The sequence below is a fragment of the Loxodonta africana genome, chromosome 20, assembly GCF_030014295.1.
Source record: "Loxodonta africana isolate mLoxAfr1 chromosome 20, mLoxAfr1.hap2, whole genome shotgun sequence".
Lineage (NCBI taxonomy): Eukaryota > Metazoa > Chordata > Mammalia > Proboscidea > Elephantidae > Loxodonta > Loxodonta africana.
Window position 1 is genome coordinate 34,911,264 of NC_087361.1, and position 19,191 is coordinate 34,930,454.

At 36.0% G+C, this 19,191-nt stretch overlaps 1 protein-coding gene across 4 annotated transcripts in view; it reads right to left on the reverse strand.

Moving 5' to 3' along the window:
* The window catches only part of ROBO2 (roundabout guidance receptor 2), a 649,189-nt gene that overhangs the window by 81,257 nt on the left and 548,741 nt on the right, over positions 1-19,191 (reverse strand). For all 4 annotated transcript variants that reach the window (XM_064273095.1, XM_064273093.1, XM_023548157.2 and 1 more), the window contains 5 exons: positions 17,858-17,939; positions 17,241-17,403; positions 15,519-15,685; positions 12,039-12,160; positions 1,898-2,129 (listed from right to left, as the gene is read on the reverse strand). In XM_064273095.1, the coding sequence (XP_064129165.1) occupies positions 1,898-2,129; positions 12,039-12,160; positions 15,519-15,685; positions 17,241-17,403; positions 17,858-17,939 (766 nt within the window). The remainder of the gene's footprint in view (positions 1-1,897; positions 2,130-12,038; positions 12,161-15,518; positions 15,686-17,240; positions 17,404-17,857; positions 17,940-19,191) is intronic.

Consider the following 19,191-nt stretch of genomic DNA (forward strand, 5'->3'; position numbering starts at 1 on the left):
AGTTTCTCCTAAAACTAATTACAACCACAAGGAGAAAAGATGAGTGAGAAGCTATTTCTGATTTTAGATTGCAGCATCTCCAATACAGTGCATCTGAGAGCTGGAAATAGTAATTTTTCAGGAAGAAAAAAATTCTTAGTGAATCTCTAGATTTAAACCAAATGCAGGAAAAGCAAACTCAGAAGACTATATAAAATCCTCCCTGACAGTTCAAATATCAAAGAATTTTGTAGAATTAAGGGATTTCCATAGGAAAGGCTCGATGCTTTAAAACTAGACACAGTTTAGTCCTTTAAAAATATGTAAAATGGAATCCTAAGAGAGATTTTAAGAGCCTGTCAGTAAGGATTCCCATGTTTGGTGAATTTGCCATAATGACACATTTCCTTGAGGTCTGGCCATATTTGCACTGAGATGGGACACACAGAGAGACATGTTAACACAATACAGCTCTTCACTCTTCCTCTGTGTGATAATATTGCTCCAAATACAGCATGATGACATGAATTCCACCACTTGTCTACCAGCTCTGCAGTATTTAAGTAGACCACTTTGAAAAATACCACTTTTCAAAACTGGTTTCTCATTTGCCTGGCTGCTGGCTTGGAGAGCACCATGCTTGCTTCCTGACAGGTCAATTATTCCACCACTCCGCTTCTTTCTACAGATGTGAAAGCACCCAAAGCCCTGCTCATCATCCCCAGATACAGGGCTAGTTGAGTTCCAATCGTTACCTTCGCAAGGCCACAGAAATACGAGAGGAATACATACTGGATGGTGACCAACGTCCAACGTCTGATCCAGAGGAAGAGTCTGAGTACGGTGAAGTTGAATTTGGAAGTATGCTTCAAATGTAGCCTTCTATACTAAATGTATCCATTCTACTTATTAGCACTATAATTTTGCAGCATAAAGTAAAATTAAATGGTGAATAAAGAACTATTATTAATTTTTGATAATTTTCTCCTATTCTTCATATACCCTAAAAATAGCCTAATGATGCCTTTGAAAATATTAACTTCTGCCCATGCCAGTAAACTGTAAACCATGTCAAGACAATACTTTTTAAGAAACATATACTTTAAAAGCTCTTTGGTCAAACAGGGACAAGTACATGTCAGTATGAGAAATCTACATACTTTTTTTTAATACTACTTTTACATCATTTTATATGTTTAGAGAAAAGTCTTTTTATAGGAGTTATGCAGAAAAGTGGGGGGGTTTATGGTATTTGGCATCTGACTTTGGTTCCTCTCATGGTGCCATCTTCTGCCTTAACGGAAGAAGACACTAGGAAATGGACTGATTGAAGCCTACATTATTTCATGGCCATGATATTTTAAAGTATCATAGCCCAGAAAGTCCCAAAGGAGATGGGGGGAAAAATTTCACTAAGAAGAAAAACATTGCAAATATGCAAGTGGCCTTCTGGGTTAGAAATTATGGGTCAGGCTGGCAGAATCCACTGAGAAATTCTCTGTGGGCCTACAAAAGAAAATGTCACACTTGACAATACCAAAGAAAGAGAAATCACATGAATAGCCTATGTTCTTGTGTTTCCTGTAGCCAGTCATCTAATGAAGCTAAATGACCTAAAAGTCACATAAAAAATATTGGAAAATATTATAATTAAATTCTAATTTACAGACAAACATAAGATTTGGGACAAATGTCTACCTGAGAAAAATCCAAATTATTTGAATGTCTTTACTTTATTTTTTGGGGCTGTTACAGTATTCTACAGTTTTCTCAGAATAAAATGAGAAAATGACACTTCCAAAGTTCATTCTTAGATTATCTCATTCCACTCTTCTAAGAAAATTATAAGCTAGTATTGCAATAGAAGTTGATTTGATGATGGTATTGTTTGGTTTATGCTAGAAATCTGAACACTGACCTTCTTCAGTAGTACGGACTGTTTTAGATTCACTATCCATTCCTTGGAACTCATTAAAATACGGTCGAACTTTAATTTCATAAGTCACTCCCTTTTTTAGATTGACTAAAACAGCATTTCTTTCAGTTGGGACTTTGGCATCTAAATTCTGCCATGTCGTTGTAGCCTGGAGGCCGGAAGTCTGACGATACATAATCCGGTAGCCTTGAATAAACTGGGGCTGGCGATCCACCTGAAAGACACCAAAGAACATCTGAAACCAACTGGAAATATTTCAGACATAATATTGGATCCATCCTCTTTTCTCTTGCCCCTATTTCAGTCCTCATTAACTATCATCCAAGTGGCTTTCTGGCTTTCTAATTTATCTTCCTGTTTGTGATATCCGATTCTAACTCCGAGTTCATATTGCCCCAAAGCTATTTCCAAACCAGAGTGGAACATATCTGTCTTTCTTCTGTTTAAAATATCCCGCAGTATCCAAGATACCTACATAACTGATTCAAATTCCTAGGTCTAGTCTTGCCAATCCCTAAATTTATTTTTCATCTTTACTGTCCATTCATCACTTTGTCATACTGTGGTAGCTTGCTTGTTGCTGTGATGCTGGAAGCTACACCACCAGTATTTCATATATGAGCTGAGTCACCCGTGTTAGACAGGTTTCACTGGTGCTCTCAGACTAAGACACACTAGGAAGAAAGGCCTGGTGATCTAATTCTTAAAATTAGGCAATGAAAACCTTATGCATCACAACAGAACAATGTCTGACTTGCTTGCTTTGGACACATCATCAGGAGGAATCTATCACTAGAGGAGGACATCAGGTTTGGTGAAGTAGAGGGCCAGTGAGGTCAAGGGAGACCCTGGGTGAGATGGATCAGCACAATAGATGCAATGATGAATTCAAACATGCTGGCAATCATGAGGATGATGCAGGACTAAGCTGCATTTTGTTTTGCCGTACATAAGGTCACCATGAATTGGACTCAATGACAAAAATTTGTTTGTCTGTCTGTCTGTCTGCCTATCTATTTCAGACCTGCTTTCTTTTTCCCTGTGCTCAACAATTATATGCAATGTGCGTTTTGCCAGGAATCTCCATTCTTATCCCTTGTCTAATCAATAATAACTTTACTCCCTCAAAACAGGTTTTTTGACTTCCTATTAATAGGTGTGGAAACTCTGGTAGCGCAGTGGTTAAGTGCTATGGCTGCTAACCAAGAGGTCGGCAGTTCAAATCTGCCAGGCACTCCTTGGAAACTCCATGGGGCAGTTCTACTCAGTCCTATAGGGTCGCTATGAGTTGGAATCGACTCGACAGCAGTGGGTTTGGTTTTGGTTGGTTTATTAATAGGTGTCAGGAATTTTGATGAGATCTAGGGATAAAATGGGGAATTAAAATAGAGTCAGTGTCTGCCCTCATGGTGCTTAGAATACAGGCTGAAGGTGGCCCTTATCCAATAATCCTCCAAACCGTGGTCAAGCTAAAATCATAGCAAAAAAACAAGCAAACGTTAAGATCAATGTACAAGCAGCAAGTGACTAAGGAAAGGCAGATACAGTTTCCCTGAAGAAATAACCAGAACAGAGATGTGCAAGAAGAGTAGGATTTATGCAGGAGGGAGAAGAATAGGGACACCATGTATGAAATCCTCGTGGCTGGAGAAGCATATCAGAGAGTTTAAAAGTTATGGAGCTGGAGCATATATTTAAATGCACACGAAACTTTTACACTCATTAACAAATATTAAATGAAAGACTTTTATTAATTTGACAGCCTCTGGCTCCTTCAATAATCACATGATTGATATAATTTGACAACTTCATTGATCTCTTCATTTATTTATGGTACAGTTAATAAGCAACTTGAGTTAACAAAGATCTGAGATTTAGAATCTAAAACTGGTATCAAATCGAGCTAATGGGCAAATGTCGTGTTATCTATATTTTTACAACAATAAAAAAAGCAGAAAAGAGAACTTTTGAACAGTATTTTTGTTCACTTTTGTAAGAATTATATAAAGATCAAATACATATAAACATGAGATTAAAAGGAACACTCTTTGTTGGAGCTGTACTATAAGGAAGCAGTCTTTGTTGGAGTTGTGCTGCTGCTGCTTCTTCAGAGGGCAAAGGGTTTTTAGATTTTAAATAATGTTTAGAGCCTTGCCATGCTTCTAGAAATGCTTGATTTAAACATAAATTACCACAGCACCGTCTCAAATTAATATGCTATTTCATAGTTTAATAGCTATGTTCTAAGAAGTCTTTAACTTGACATATTTCACTGTCAAATAACGAGTAAAGATTAATGGAGAAAAGATTGAATACCCTCATTTCGGGAAGACTGAGGAGAAATGGGAATTAGAGAATGTGATGATGGAGATGGCTATTTCAGCTTTTAAAAAATATCTTATTGTCAGCATATTACATAAAAGAAGTATTTCTTATAAATCAACTTCTAACATTTCTTCTTTAGTTATACCATTGTTATATATCTTTTTTTTTTAATATAAAGGCAACAAATCAATGAATGCTAACTTAAAATATTAGCTTTAAAAAAGTTAAAAATTCTGAACTTCAATAAAAATACGGTAGCACAAAGGACCAGTTTTCTCCATTTGGTGTGGCCAAGCTAGAAACTTCCATGAAGTTGGTCAAGAATGAATATGTGTCTTTCTATAGATAGATAATTTCAATTTCCCAGCTGAGCCTCAACAAGTAAGGCTTTCTTTGTCCACCTGATAGTTTTCTAACCCTCAGAGATTTTCTGGAATTAGTGCTTCGCTTGTGTGAGTGTATGTGAAGAAAAAGTAAGCCCAGATCTGATGCGAAGCTTATGGTCTTTGAATTATCAGCCCCACTACCAGTTTGTCTCTATGCCCACTAGCATATTCTTTGAAAAGGAGTTGGTCTGACATTCCAAAACAAAGTAACCAAGAAGCAAAAAAGTTAAATTTCTGAGAACCAAAGAGAGATGCCTTTCATCAAAACTGTCAATGCTCAGAAAAATCTTTGCAGCATGGGTTAAAACAACATGAAGCTTGCAGTTTACAAACTTCTCTGCATTCACTTTAAGGGAATTTATACACTGAAAGAAAGACATAACTCACAGTAATAGCTTGTTAATACTGAAAGAAGCAAGCTGTGTTTTTAAGAAGAACATTAAGCAGCTGTTTCCAGATGAAGGGAGTCTGTAAATCTGGGTAAATTGGTTTTATCCATGTTTGGTTTTCATTAATTAAGTGTTTTTAGGGACCTTATGTAGCTAATGTTTACTACACAACATTGCCTTGTTCAGTTCAGCATACCCGGCCTTTAACCAGCTTATAATAATAACCTACTTAATAGCTAAATAGTTTAACTTGAAACTTGAATTGGTGCAGTTACCATACATTTTTTAGGGAGGAAACTTGTTGTTACAGGTGGAAGCAAAAAAATGGACATGTGGAACTTTACCTTTAAAAAAAATAGATGGGATTTTTATTGGCTGTGCATTCATCCGACACCACCTGACTTTTGGAGCTCATTTTGACAAGTCCTCATTTTCAAGTTAAACCATACGCTCGTTACTCATATCAACATTCTGATTATAAGAAGGGGGATTTTGAGATAGAGCTGATCACAGTGAAAGTTAGGCTACACATCCACAGCATTATAGGACTTTTTTAAAACAGGTATTTTTCTGACAGGTGAATAAGACCTCTCATAACAAAAAGGCGAAATGATGAAAAGGGCTTCAAGCTTCCAGCCATAAAGTCTTAATTTGAATTATAGTTCAGACTCTTATAGTTTCTGAGCCTCAGTTTACTCAATTTCTCAAACAATACCTCTATTTTAAGGACACAGAAACGAAGAAATGAGCTCTTGTAAACGAAAGCACTGTGTAAACTTCAGAGAGACACAATTTTAAAGTATTTTTTAGAAAAAAACAAAACAGTTGCTATTAAGTCATGTGTGGCAATGTAGAACTGTATTGATAGGGTTTTCCAGACTGTGGTCTTTGAAGGGCTGTACTAAGAAAAAAAAAAAAAAAAAACTACACATGGACCTCAAACAAAGTTTTCATTAAATTTTTAAATGAGATGCTTAACATCTCACTTTTCAATTAAAAAAAAAAAAAAACTAAACTACAAATTCAACATGAATTTTCTTCAGTGAGCTTAGGCTGCTTAGTGACCTATCTGGTTTTAGCTGAGCTCTGAAATTCTACTTCCCAAAAGCACTCTTCAATTCCAGTGGCTGTGATGCTTAAGGGCAAAGAGTCTGTTATTCTTTTTGTCCTTGAAACAAAAAGGAGAAAAAAAAAAAAAAAACCTCTAAGAATAATCATTTTTCAGCAGGGGATTTATTGCTATTTTCCTTTGTAGAACAGCCATATTCTTATCATGTTTGCCTACCCTCATTAAGAGACTAGTAGTTTTTCGAAAGTAGTCTCTTACTTCTACCTTCATTGCCTCAAGATTAACTTTAGGGGGCATGTGGATGGTCTTTCCAGTACAAACATCATATTGTGTATTTGGTAACTGAAATCTGCCAAACTTAGGTAAACAATCTCACCTGTTGAAATCTAAACACAAGAAATGGGAAATACATTTCTTTCTCCCCCCTCCAATATTAATAATGTGATGATTTTAAATGCATAAATTTTACTAGTTAAAGATGTTACATGAAAATAAAATATTTAGTTACACTTTCTTTGGCACCCTACCCAACCCCCACTCTGACTTATTTCCAAAAAATTTATTATTGTTAGGTGCCATTGAATCAGTTCCAACTCATAGAAACTTTATGTATAACAGAACAAAATGCTGTTTGGTCCTGTGCCATCCTTACAAAAGTAGGTGTTTTTGAGCCCATTGCTACAGTCACTGTGGCAATCAATCTCACTGAGGGTCTTCCTATTTTTCACTGATTTTCTATAATACCAAACATGATTTTCTTCTCCAAGGACTGGTCTCTCCTGACAACATGTCCAAAGAACGTGAGATGAAGTCTTGTCATCCTCACTCCTAAGGAGATTTGTTTGTTCTTCTGGCAGTGTGTTATATTAAATATTCTTTGAAAACACTGTAATTCAAACGTGTCAATTCTTTTTTGGTCTTCCTTTTCCATTGCCCAGTTTTCACATGCATATGAAGCAACTGAGAAGACCATGGCTTGGGTCAGGTGCACCTTAGTATCAAAGTGACATTTTTGCTTTTTAACACTTTAAAGAGGTCTTTTGCAGCAGATGTGTCCAGTGCAGTACGCCATTTGATTTCTTGACTGCTGATTCCATGGGCGTTGATTGTGGATTCAAGTAATAAAGAAATCCTTGAAGACTTAAAAATTTTATCCATTCACCATGTGGTTGCTTATTGGTCCAACTGTGAGGATTTTTGTTTTTTTTATGTTAAGGTGTAATCCATACTGAAAGCTGTAATCTATGATCTTCATCAGTAAGTGCTTCAAGTCCTCTTCACTTTCAGCAAGCAAGGTTGTGTTATCTGGATATTGCAGGTTGTTAATCAGTCTTCCTCCAATCCTGATGCCACTTCTTCTTCATATAGTCCAGCTTCTCGGATTATTTGCTCAGCATACAGACTGAATAAGTATGGTGAAAGGAAACAACTCTGGTGCATACCATTTCTGATTTTAAATCACACATTACCCTCTTGGTCTATATAAAGATTCCACATGAGTATAATTAAGTGTTCTGGAGTTCCCTTTGCAATGTTATCCATTATTTGTGATGATCCACACAGTCGAATGCCTTCCCGCAGTCAGTAAAACACAGGCAAGCATCATTCTGGTATTCTCTACTTTTAGTCAAGATCCATCTGACAACAGCAATGTTCCACATTCCAAGTCCTTTTGTAAATCTATCTTGAATTTCTGGCAGTTGCCTTTGATGTACTGCTGCAGCTGCTTTTGAATTATCTTCAGTAAAATTTTACTTACATGTGATATTAATGACATTGTTCAATAATTTCTGCATTCTATTGGATTACCTTTCTTTGGAATGGGCATGGATATGGATCTCTTCCAGTCAGTTGGCCAAGTAACTGTCTTCCAAATTTTTTGAAATAGACAAGTGAGAACTTCTAGTGTTGCATGTTTGTTGAAGCATATTAATTGATATTCCATCAATTCCCGGAGGCTTATTTTTCACAAATGCTTTCAGTACAGCTTGGACCTCTTCCTTCAGTATCACCAGTTCTTGGTCATATGCTACCTACTGAAATGGTTGAATGTCAACTAATTTTTTTTGGTACAGTGACTCTGTGTATTCCTTCCACCTTCTTTTGATAATTCCTGCACCATTTAATTTTTTGCCCATAGAATCAATATTTCAATGTGAGGCTTGAATTTTTTTCTTCAGTTCTTTCAGCTTCAGAAATGCTGAGCCTGTTCTTTACTGTTGGTTTTCTAATTCCAGGTCTTTGCACATTTTATCCTAATATTTTACTTTGTGTTCTCAAGCCACTCTTTAAAACCTTCTGTTCATCTCTTTTAAATTATCCTTTCTTCCATTCGCTTTAGCTCCTCTATGTTCAACAGCAAGTTTCAGAGTCTCTTCTGACACCAATTTTGGTCAATCTTTCCTTTCTCTTTAATGATTTTTTGCTTTCTTCATGTATAATGTCCTCGATGCCATCCCACAACTCTTCTGGCCTTCAGGCATTAGTGTTCAGTGTGTCAAATCTATTCTTCAGATGGTCTCTAAATTCAAGCATGATATATCCAAGGTCATACTTTGGCTCTCGTGGACTTGTTTTAATTTTCTTCAGTTTCAACTTGAACTTGGATTTGAGTAATTGGTAATCTGAACTGCAGTTGGCCCCTGGCCTTGTTCTGACTGATGATATTAAGTTTTTCTATTGTCTCTTTCCAAAGATGTAGTCAATCTGAGTCCTGTGTTTCCATCGAGTGAAGTTCATATGTATAGTCGTCACGTTGTTGAAAAATGTATTTTTGATGAATAAGTCATTGGTCTTACAGAAGTATTTCATGCAATCTCCCACATCATTCCTATCACCAAGACCGTATTTTACAACTACTGATTCTTCTTCTTTGTTTTCAACTTTCACATTGCAATCTCCAGTAATTATCAATACATTTTGATTGCAGGTTTGATCAATTTCAGATTGAAGAAGTTGGTAAAAATCTTCAATTTCTTCATCTTTGGCATTAGTGGTTGGTGTGCAAATTTGAATAACAGTCATATTTACTGGTCTTCCTTGTAGGCGTATGGATATTATCCTATCACTGACAGCCTTGTGCTTTAGGATAGATCTTGAAATGTTCTTACTGACTATAAATGCAACACCATTTCTCTTTGATTTGTCATTCCTAGCATAGTAAACCATAGGATTTTCTGACATGCAGCTCACTAATGCCTAGGATATTGATCTTCAAGTGTTCCATTTAATTTTTGACTACTTCCAATTTTCCTAGACTCATACTTCGTATATTCCAAATTCCAATTATTAATGGATGCTCACAGCTGTTTCTTCTCATTTTGAGTCGTGCCGTGTCAGCAAATAAAGTCCTGAATTCTCTACTCCATACACATGATTAAGGTTGACTCTATCTTGAGGAGTCAGCTCTTCCTCAGTTGTGTTTTAAGTGCCTTCCACCTGAGGTGCTCATTTTTCCAACACTATATCAATGTTCTGCTGCTATCCATCAGGTTTTCCTTGGGTAATCTTTAACTAGATTTCCTGGTCCTTCTTTCCAGTTTGTCTTAGTCTGGAAGCTCTGTTGAAACCTGTTCCCCATGGGTGACTTCACTGGTATTTTTAATACCAGTGGCATAGCTTCCAACATCACAGCAACATGCCAGCCACCACAGTACGGCAAACAGACAGATGGTGTTCTACATATTTATTTCTCTCAAATACACACATTATCACATGTGTAACTACAAACTCCTGAGAAACAATATTCTGGGATATAATTGAAACCTTTCTTATTTTTGAAGCTAAATAAAAACCAGAAAGTAAGAAAATGAATGATTTGATCCTTCAAAAGATAGTTATTAAAAAGGGATTTCACAATAGACATTCTGCTGCTCTGAAAAAAGAAAGGAAAAATGTGGAGTTTCAGAAGTCACAGCACAGGAAGGAGATAGCTATTAAAATTAGTAGTGACAAGCATCTTGGGATATAGAGTTGAATACGACAAAGTCCCCCTCTAGGAAGAACTCTCAGTCTACTGACATGGAATTTTCATGTAATTTGATTGACTCTTTTAAACTCACTGACTTTTAAAGTAATTAACTTCATAAAACACAATGTCTTACACAAAAAATTCCCATAGTTAGAAGGAGCAACCCTTTCACGACCATTGGGATTAACAGTTGCCCACCAACACTTCCCACTCCTAAGGTTTATTGGGGAACTTCTTTCCTACTGACAGTACATACAGCTTTTAGGAGGGTGCCTGCATAACAGTTTGAAACATATGTCCCTGTGGACTCTGGGGAGACACTGGGAGTATAATTTGTGGGACACCACATGTCCCTCAGATCTATAAAGGTAGGCTTGTGGGGTGAGGCAAGAAAAATAAAAATTCTTAGCACCTACTAAAAATTCAGATGTACTCAGTGACTCAGCATGCTTCCATTAACGAAAGCACATGGTTATCAACAGAAAACTCAAAGCAGAAAATAATTGCTATATATTGTTTTTACCTCAGTGGCCAGTGTCTGAACAAAAACATTTTGCATTTTGAAATAACAGTGGTCAGGCTAACATATTTAATAATGCATGGCACTTGAGTATTTGTAGTATATAGTAAAATGCCACTTTATTTCTTAAATCTATCTAATTCAACTACATGTGAAAATAATTATCAAAATTATATACAAGTTTTGCTGCTGCTCTATAAGATTTCAGTGTACTTAAAAGACATAATGGTAGTTGATTTAAAATCAGAAGTTAACTTCATTAAAAATGTTTGTGTTTCAAAGGACACAATCAGAAAAGTAGAAAAACAACCCATGGACTAGGAGAACATATTTTCAAAGCATATATCCAATAAGGAAATTGTATCCAGAATATATAAAGAATTCTTACAGCTCAATAATAAGACAGATAACTGAATTTTAAAATGGGCAAAAAATGTGAGTAGACATTTCTCTAAAGAAGATACTCAAATGAACAATAAGCACATAAGAAGATGCACAATACTACCAGCCATTAACAAAATGCCAATCAAAGCCAAAATGAGATATCGCTTCACACCCACTAGAATGGCTATAATCAAAAAGACAAGCAATAACAAGTGTCTGTGAGGATGTGGGTAAGATGGAACCTTTGAACATTTCTGGTGGGAATGTAAAATGGTACATTCTCTTTGAAAAACATTGTGGCAGTTCCCCAAAATGTTAAAGAATTACCACACGGTCCTAGATACAGACCCAAGAGAAATGAAAACACATCTCCATATAGAAACGTGTACATGACTGTTAATTATAGCCAAAAAGTAGAAACAACCCAATGTGCATTAATTAATGAACGGATAAACAGAATGTGATGTAGCCATACAACGGAATACTATTTTGTCATAAAATACAATGACTTTGAGTCTTACACAAATAATTCCGTATTTAGAAGGACCAAAGCTTTAATGACCACTGGGATAGACTCCAATGTGGAAAGACTTCAGGAACATTATGCTGAGTAACAGAAGTCACACACAAAAGATTCCACATTGTATTCCAGTTATGTGAAAGGTCCAGAATAGGCAAATCTATAGAGACAGAGTAGATCAGTGGCTGTACAAGGCAAGGGTACGGGAAATGGAGACTGATTGCTAATGGGCATGAGGTTTCATTTTAGGGTGATGAAAATGTTCTAAATAGAGATTATGGTGACGGTTGCAGAACTATATAAATACAGTAAAAAAAAAAACAGAATTGTGCAATTTTATCTATGATATGTTAATCATATCTTAATAAGGCTATTAAAAATTCAGAAAGCAGAACATGTCATGCTTATATCATGGTCTCTTACTCTATTGAATATTTTTCTTGTCATTGATTACATAGTGATTTAAAATGGTAAGAGTTTTTATTTTTTAATTTTTTGGGGGGGATATTTTTCTTAAAAAATAGAAGAAACTATTATCTACATAGCCTTTGAAAACTTACCGTCCAAGTGACTTGAACCGTGGTGGGCGTCAATACAACCGGAGTATGAAGACGGACGCTAACATCTCCTAACTCTTTCTGTACTTGTCTATGGTCCACTCCTTGTGCTGGTGGGCTGATATCTGCAGGGAGATAGCATTCCAATTTTTAAAAATTCATAACAAAATTCTAATTTATTTTACATAAGCCAGTATTATACCATTAGAAATAATTACAGGGGAAAAAAAAACTTTGTGATAAACACATTTAAGGATCATTTTACTTAATATATATATGTGTGTGTATATATATATATAGTGTATGTGTGTATAATGCTAGGATATAATTTGAAAGATGATATTTATCTTCACTGAAAAATATATTCACAAAAGAGTATAACCTCTCACTTCTATTCACACACACACAAATTGCTGTGAAAGATCTGAAAACAGGCATTATTTCCTTAATAAAGGATAAAGTATGTGCTGTAAAACTTCTCTAAAGAGATTATTTTCTTATACAAAAAAAAGTTGCTGTCAGGTCAATTTTGACTCACAATGACCCTATAGGACAGAGTAGAACTGCCCCCGTAGGATTTCGGAGGCTGTGAATCTTTAAAGAAGCACACTGCCACATCCTTCTCCTGTGGAGCAGCTGGCAGGTTTGAACCACCGACTCTTCAGTTAGCAGTCAAGTGCTTAACCACTACCCCACCAGGGCTCCTCTTATTATTATAATTTTTTTTAATAGATGCTGGCATTTCCCCTTATTGAAGAATTTTCCCAAGTAGGAAATGGGGATATATTTGAAATCTGCTGTTCAGGAATTTGTCCAGTCCCTTGTCTGACTAGTACATATGTTTTCTTGCTCCTGGACCTGTTTCAGTCTGGGAGCATAGTGGGGAAAGAAATCAGGGGAGCCCTGGGGGAGCTAATCATGTCATTAAAGCTAAACAGAGTGAGGGAGTGAAGGAAAAGAGTCTTTCAACTTCAGAAAAGTACATTTTATTGAAACATTTAAAATAATAATAAAATGTGCTAAAGTAATAAATTCTGAGCAGTACTCCCATACCTGACACAGGGTAATGAAGCTGCTTTTGGGCAATGGGGAACGGATGGAGAAGGGAAAAAAATGGGGAGGTCAGCCTTACCTTGCTATGCTCCTATTCACCATTCGGTTAAATACTACCCTATCACTCTGTGCAATGGTTTATATTCAACGTACCCATTCAGAAAAAAATGGTAAGTTATGGACATCCAAGTCTACCAAATTATTAATAAACATAGAATTTCACACATACTCAAATCAGCTTCCCTAATTGGCTCACTTCAGTGTTAAGTTGTTTTTTTCTCTGACTACTTTATTTTAGGGAGGGAGTCCAATTTAAAATGATTTATTTTCCTAATCTTGTTTTCTCTTCTTTTCTCAGGCCACAATGCAACACTCTTGTACAAGTATTTTTAAGTACGTAACTCAGCCATAACTTCAATTACATGTACAAACTTAAATTGGGACATAAATAATTTGGTGATTTTTCTTCAGTACCACTTTTTTTTATCTTTAGCAAAAATAATAAACAGCAGAACTAATTTTTACTTGACTTAGCAGAAAAAAATGTTGATGGTAAATGAAAGTACAAGTATTTGCTTTCTTACTGAATAAAAAGAGATTTCCAGCTTTTTTTTTGTGTGTGTGTGTGCTTAATACCTTTGGAAAACAAAAGCTCACACAGAAAAGTGCTCTTTGAAAAGAAGTGCTTTGCAGAATACGAAACTGCTGACAATATGGTGTCAAAAAATGCTGCTGACGTTCAGACACAAAACGTGAGTTGTCCTATTAAATATCTGCTAAGAGAACATAACTCTTGTGCTCTATATAGTCTCTCGACTGGAACAAGCCAGATCACAAACAACTTTTCATTAATCTTTTTTGACCTTTCCACTGAGAAGTTATTTTATGAGTCAAGATTTAGTGACTGGCATAGTTATTGAATGATCATGAACGTCTGCTATGTTTAATCATGCCAGAAGTCTTCCCATTCTGTTATCTCCCCACCTTGCATTGCAGCTACACACAAAAACAGACTATTTCTATCCACACAGGTAGAAGTGACCCAGCTACTGTAATTTCTTGACTTAAAATTGTATCCTTCTTCCATTCCAAGTTTAATAATTTAATTTACTCAAATTCAGAAACACTAAAAGCAATTGGATACAGGTAAGATAAAATATAACCAGTTTCAAGTCTTCAGATTCCTTGTTGTGCTTTTTCTTTCTCCTTAGACAGGTTCTTTACCTACAGGCTCTTTATCATCATGGAAAATTAATCACATTACTGCTTAGAGAACAATAGCAAAGTGGCATTCCCTCCTCCCTTGACTGTCATCATGTCAGCAATGTTACAAAGTCACGTGGCGACTTTATTTCACTAGATTCCTTTAAGGCACCCTTCTCTGTTATAATAGCATGCTAGTTACTATCACTGAACTACATTGTAATTATAATAGTATTTTATGGCTGTATGGTGTTTTGCATAGCATAAAAGTACTACTTTGAATTATATCTTGCTCAAAGCCTTTTACAAATAAGAAATAATTAACCCTTTCTCAAGAACCCTGTGGGAAGTGGGCTGAAACAATAATAAAGCCGCCATTTCTATTTTATTAATTCCCTTCGCCTCCTAATAAGAAAGAAAACTTTAATGTAGCATAGTACATTAACCCCTAGACTCTTGTACCTTTTCAGCTGGAAGAGACAGGGTATTCGAGATGAGGAAATCTGCATTTTGATCTTAAATTGTAATATTTTTGGTGTTTGTTAATTAGTTAAAAGAATTGCACGTCTCAGGAAAAAAGTGATGCACTGCTTTCAGAAATAAATTGCCTCCTTTAGACCTATGATTTAATATAATGCACTGTAACAGTGGTTATCAAACTTCATCAGCATCACGTGGAAGGAAAGTTAAAACAACCGCTGGACTCATCCCAGGGCAGCTGAGTTGGGGCCTGAGAATCTGCATTTCCAACATGGGTCCAGGTGATACAGATGCCGCTTGACCAGGAGCCATGCTTTGAGAACCACTGAACTATAAGAACAAAATTCCTGAACAATGGGAATAATTTAGATACCACTATCTGGGCATTTTAGCTATTAAAGACCACTTTGCTACTGCCGAATTAATTTCAGAAAGGAGAAAAAAATTTTCCCTTTGAGATACGGTGAAGACATAACTTAGTCGATTCATTCTTGCTTTATAAATGGACCCAGTTAGTTTTGTTTATTTTTTCTAAACAAGTTCCTGAAACTCCACAAAGAGGCCACACCTCACCAAAGCAAACAGCAAACTTCCTCTCTTTATAAGAGAAAGTCTAGTGAATAATTATAAAAAGAAACTCAGACCCATTACCTTTCCTTAGGCAATCCTCTTATTCTTAAAGATCTTAAAGAATAATTCCTAATTCCTAATTTCAGAATCAGTCATGTTTACAGCTACCGAAATTACCTTGTGTGCGCACAGGATCTGACATGGGGCTGGGGTCACTGAGACCTTGGGGGTTGATAGCTCTGACCATGAATAAGTAGATTGTATTGGGCCGCAGTCCTCTGACAGTGTAGAGGGTGGTCTTTACATGATTTGCCACCGTCTGCCAACTATTGCTCACTGATTGGCTGAAAGCAGAATAGAAATTTCATTTAAAGAACAGTCGTAAAGGTATCAAAAATGGAGTTGGGTATTAATGACAAAGGTTAATGGCTGAAAATTAAACGCGCACACACACACACAACACTTGAAGTGCTCAGCGCAATAAATGAAACATTTGGGATGATTTCGGTTTATTCAACAACAAAGCCGAGCCTAACGAAAGTGCCATGCACAACAAAATTAAACTCAGCCCAGGAGATGTGACAGCCTTTGCTAATACCCAGCAGCCCACTAAATGAATACCTGTAAAAGGAAGAGAGGCCAAGATCACAACATCAAGTTTATACAATAAATATGGTCCTCGTAAAATGTATATATATAGATATGTATATATATACCTTGAAAAGAATTAACCTGTAGAAAGAATAAATGGACTACAGAGTAAATTATGCCAACACATTTTCCTGTTACAGGGTGTGTTTTCTTTTGCATCAATTCCACATGCAATATTATAATAGAGCCTTCTAAAACTACATATCTGTAAAAGAAGAGAGGAAGCATGTAATGAATATTTTCCCTTGGTCACATTTTTAATAAAACCGTACATTACACAGTATTGTGCTTTCCCATCTCAGAATGGTAAAATACCACTCTGTGTGTGTGCCACTTTCGAGTACTTCATTTAAGGTCAGATGCTACTTTTGCTCAAAATAAGGAGAAAATGTGATTTTCATAGCTGTCTGTTTATTTTTCAGGAGTCCTTCAGCATCAAAGCATGAAAATGATAGAAAAATACCATCTCGAAACCTGAAAACTATCTATCTGTCATCGCCTTAAGTACAGATTAAGGAAGCCTGAAATGAAAGCGATCATTGTCCTAATGTTTGTGAAGAAGGACAGTGGTTATCATCTCATCTTTAAAATGTCAGGTAGAAGCATACTGAAACCAAATCAAAAGCTGTATTTTCTCATTTTATCCATTCATATTTTACCCAATCTGCAGAAGACTGCTTTACAATGATGTTGACAACACACAACTTCAAATAACATGTGTAAACATCTTTTCCTTACAACAACCAGAAACACATGAAATCAATTTCTTAATTGTGGCTTTTTAATTTTCTCTCACGCATACCCAACAGATGTATTCAAACATACAGAATTAAAAAAAAAAAAAGGAATTATTTAAAGTTCTGCTCTAATTATTACGAACAAAGATTCCAGCGTCCCATGCCTCAATAAACTTTGCATAACTTAAACAATGCCTGTGCCTAATTAAATTTTCTGCCTAGTTCTAATGTCAAAATTTTCATCCTAAACCCCTACAATGGTCACAGTAAGGAAAGGAGCTAAGTGATTATATCATGAGATAGATTTGTACAAATGTAGGTGTGGATATTTAAGTTATAAATGAAGAAAACAGCAAGATCTATTCTTGAATAAAGTCAGATATAAAAGATTAATTCTTAAAACACATTGACTGAACTTGTCTATGAAATAAAACAGGAGAGCTCCTCTGAGATTTTAGAATTTAGGAGTTAAAGCAAAAGCCCAATGGAGGAGAAAGGAACTGTCCCATACCTGAATGCCTCAATGACATATGCACTTGCTGGAAAGGTTCCAGGGGTACCTGGTTGCCAGGACAAGGTGACGCTGTTCTTAGTAACATCAGTGACCTGTGGTTTGGATGGTGGTCCTGGCAAGTCGTTTAAATCATAACTTTTACTGATTGTTGCTCCAGATTCTATAAAGGACAAACAGAAAAAAAAAAAAATAATTAATTTCGTTCCTGATTGCATAAGCTGACAATGCTGCTTACAAAAAGGATAAACAGTCTACTGAAAGAGTCGATCTAGACAGAGAGCAATTTATCTTCATTCTGAATTAGAAACACATAAGTGAAAATTTACTTTCTCACATGTTAATAAATGTTGACTTCCACACATAATCACTAGAATTTCTTGCACTTTAGACAAAGACAATAAAATAACAAGGTTATCAAGGATACATTTATCAAATTGCACACACGCAATGCTATATGCCAAGTGGCACAGGAATTCAAAAGTGGCATGAGACTTTAGTTTTTACACGCAATGAATTTAAAATCCCAATCTCTCCTTAACTTGTTATTTGATAATGACCTATTCGATAAATGGGCTCAGGATTTCTGCTGTTCAGATAATTCACAAAGAACTCACCTGTCACATCCAGCACAGCACTCCAAGAGGTCTCCCCACTTGAACTTGTAGCCACGCAAGTATATGTGCCAGTATCAGAAATCTACAGTGCACAGAAGGGACAGAATTAATCATTTTGTGGAATAATTACTTGATCTCTACCAAGCAATATTTAATTTCTTAAAATGTGATATATCATTTGGCTGTCCAAACTTTTCATTACAGTCAATCATAGGTACACAGGAAATATTAAAATAAACTCTCATAATGCTACTGTATTTATAACAGAGATTCAAAGGTTTTTTTATTTTTATTTCTGCAACAAGATATTTGTCTAGTAAACACCATCTCTCTCCCCTCTATCTCTCTCTTGCCTCCATGGTAATACTCATCTCTTAACTCCATTTTACAGTGGGGCTTCACTGTGTCAGAGCAGATATGGACAATTTAGGACAGGATTTTTTCTGCATCCCATAAACATAGAGAAACAGCAATGTAAAGCTGTGCTTTCTGTCTCAACTACACTAGATTTCAATGGGTAAAAGGTAGCCAGGAAGAATAAGCAATGAGATAATAGGTGGCCAACCCTACATTTCTTTTGAAAGATAGGAGGAAAAGCTGGGAAAAAAAAAAAAAAAAGTTAAATATATCCCCTTTAAAGAGATTCAAACCCATTGCCGTTGAGTTGATCCCTATTCATAGCAATCTTATAGGACTGAGTAGAACGGCCCCTTATGGTTTCCAAGGTGAACCTGCAGCCATATGAGTGAATGAAACAAATTGTATCATTACAAGCCAAACAAAACTTGTTTACTGAATCACTAAAATTTACAGCTGAAAGGGGCCACAGAGATAATCTATGACTTTTTTTTAGACATACTTAAACATTGCCATTTCATTAATCACTTAAATATATATTTGTTATGCAGTGAAGAATGGAAAAAAAGACTTTTAGAATGATATAGTTCATAACATAATAAAGATTTCTCTTCCACAAATGAAAAAGGCAGAAGATTCAGTGAGCACACCGTGACAAAAATCCAAGATGGATTTCAGATATAACCCAAAAGTCCTCACTGGGGTTAAGCTTCATGCTGACAGTGCAAACAACACACTTTTGCATTGGCTTGGGGGTTGAAGAAAAAGTGAGACAAGGAAGAAACACTGATGAACAAATGAAATATCACCATTCCCAAGATAAAAAAAAACAAAAACAAACCCAGTGCCGTTGAGTCGATTCCGACTCATAGCGACCCTATAGGACAGAGAAGAACTGCCCCATAGAATTTCCAAGGAGCGCCTGGCGGATTCGAACTGCCGACCCTTTGGTTAGCAGCCGTAGCACTTAACCACTA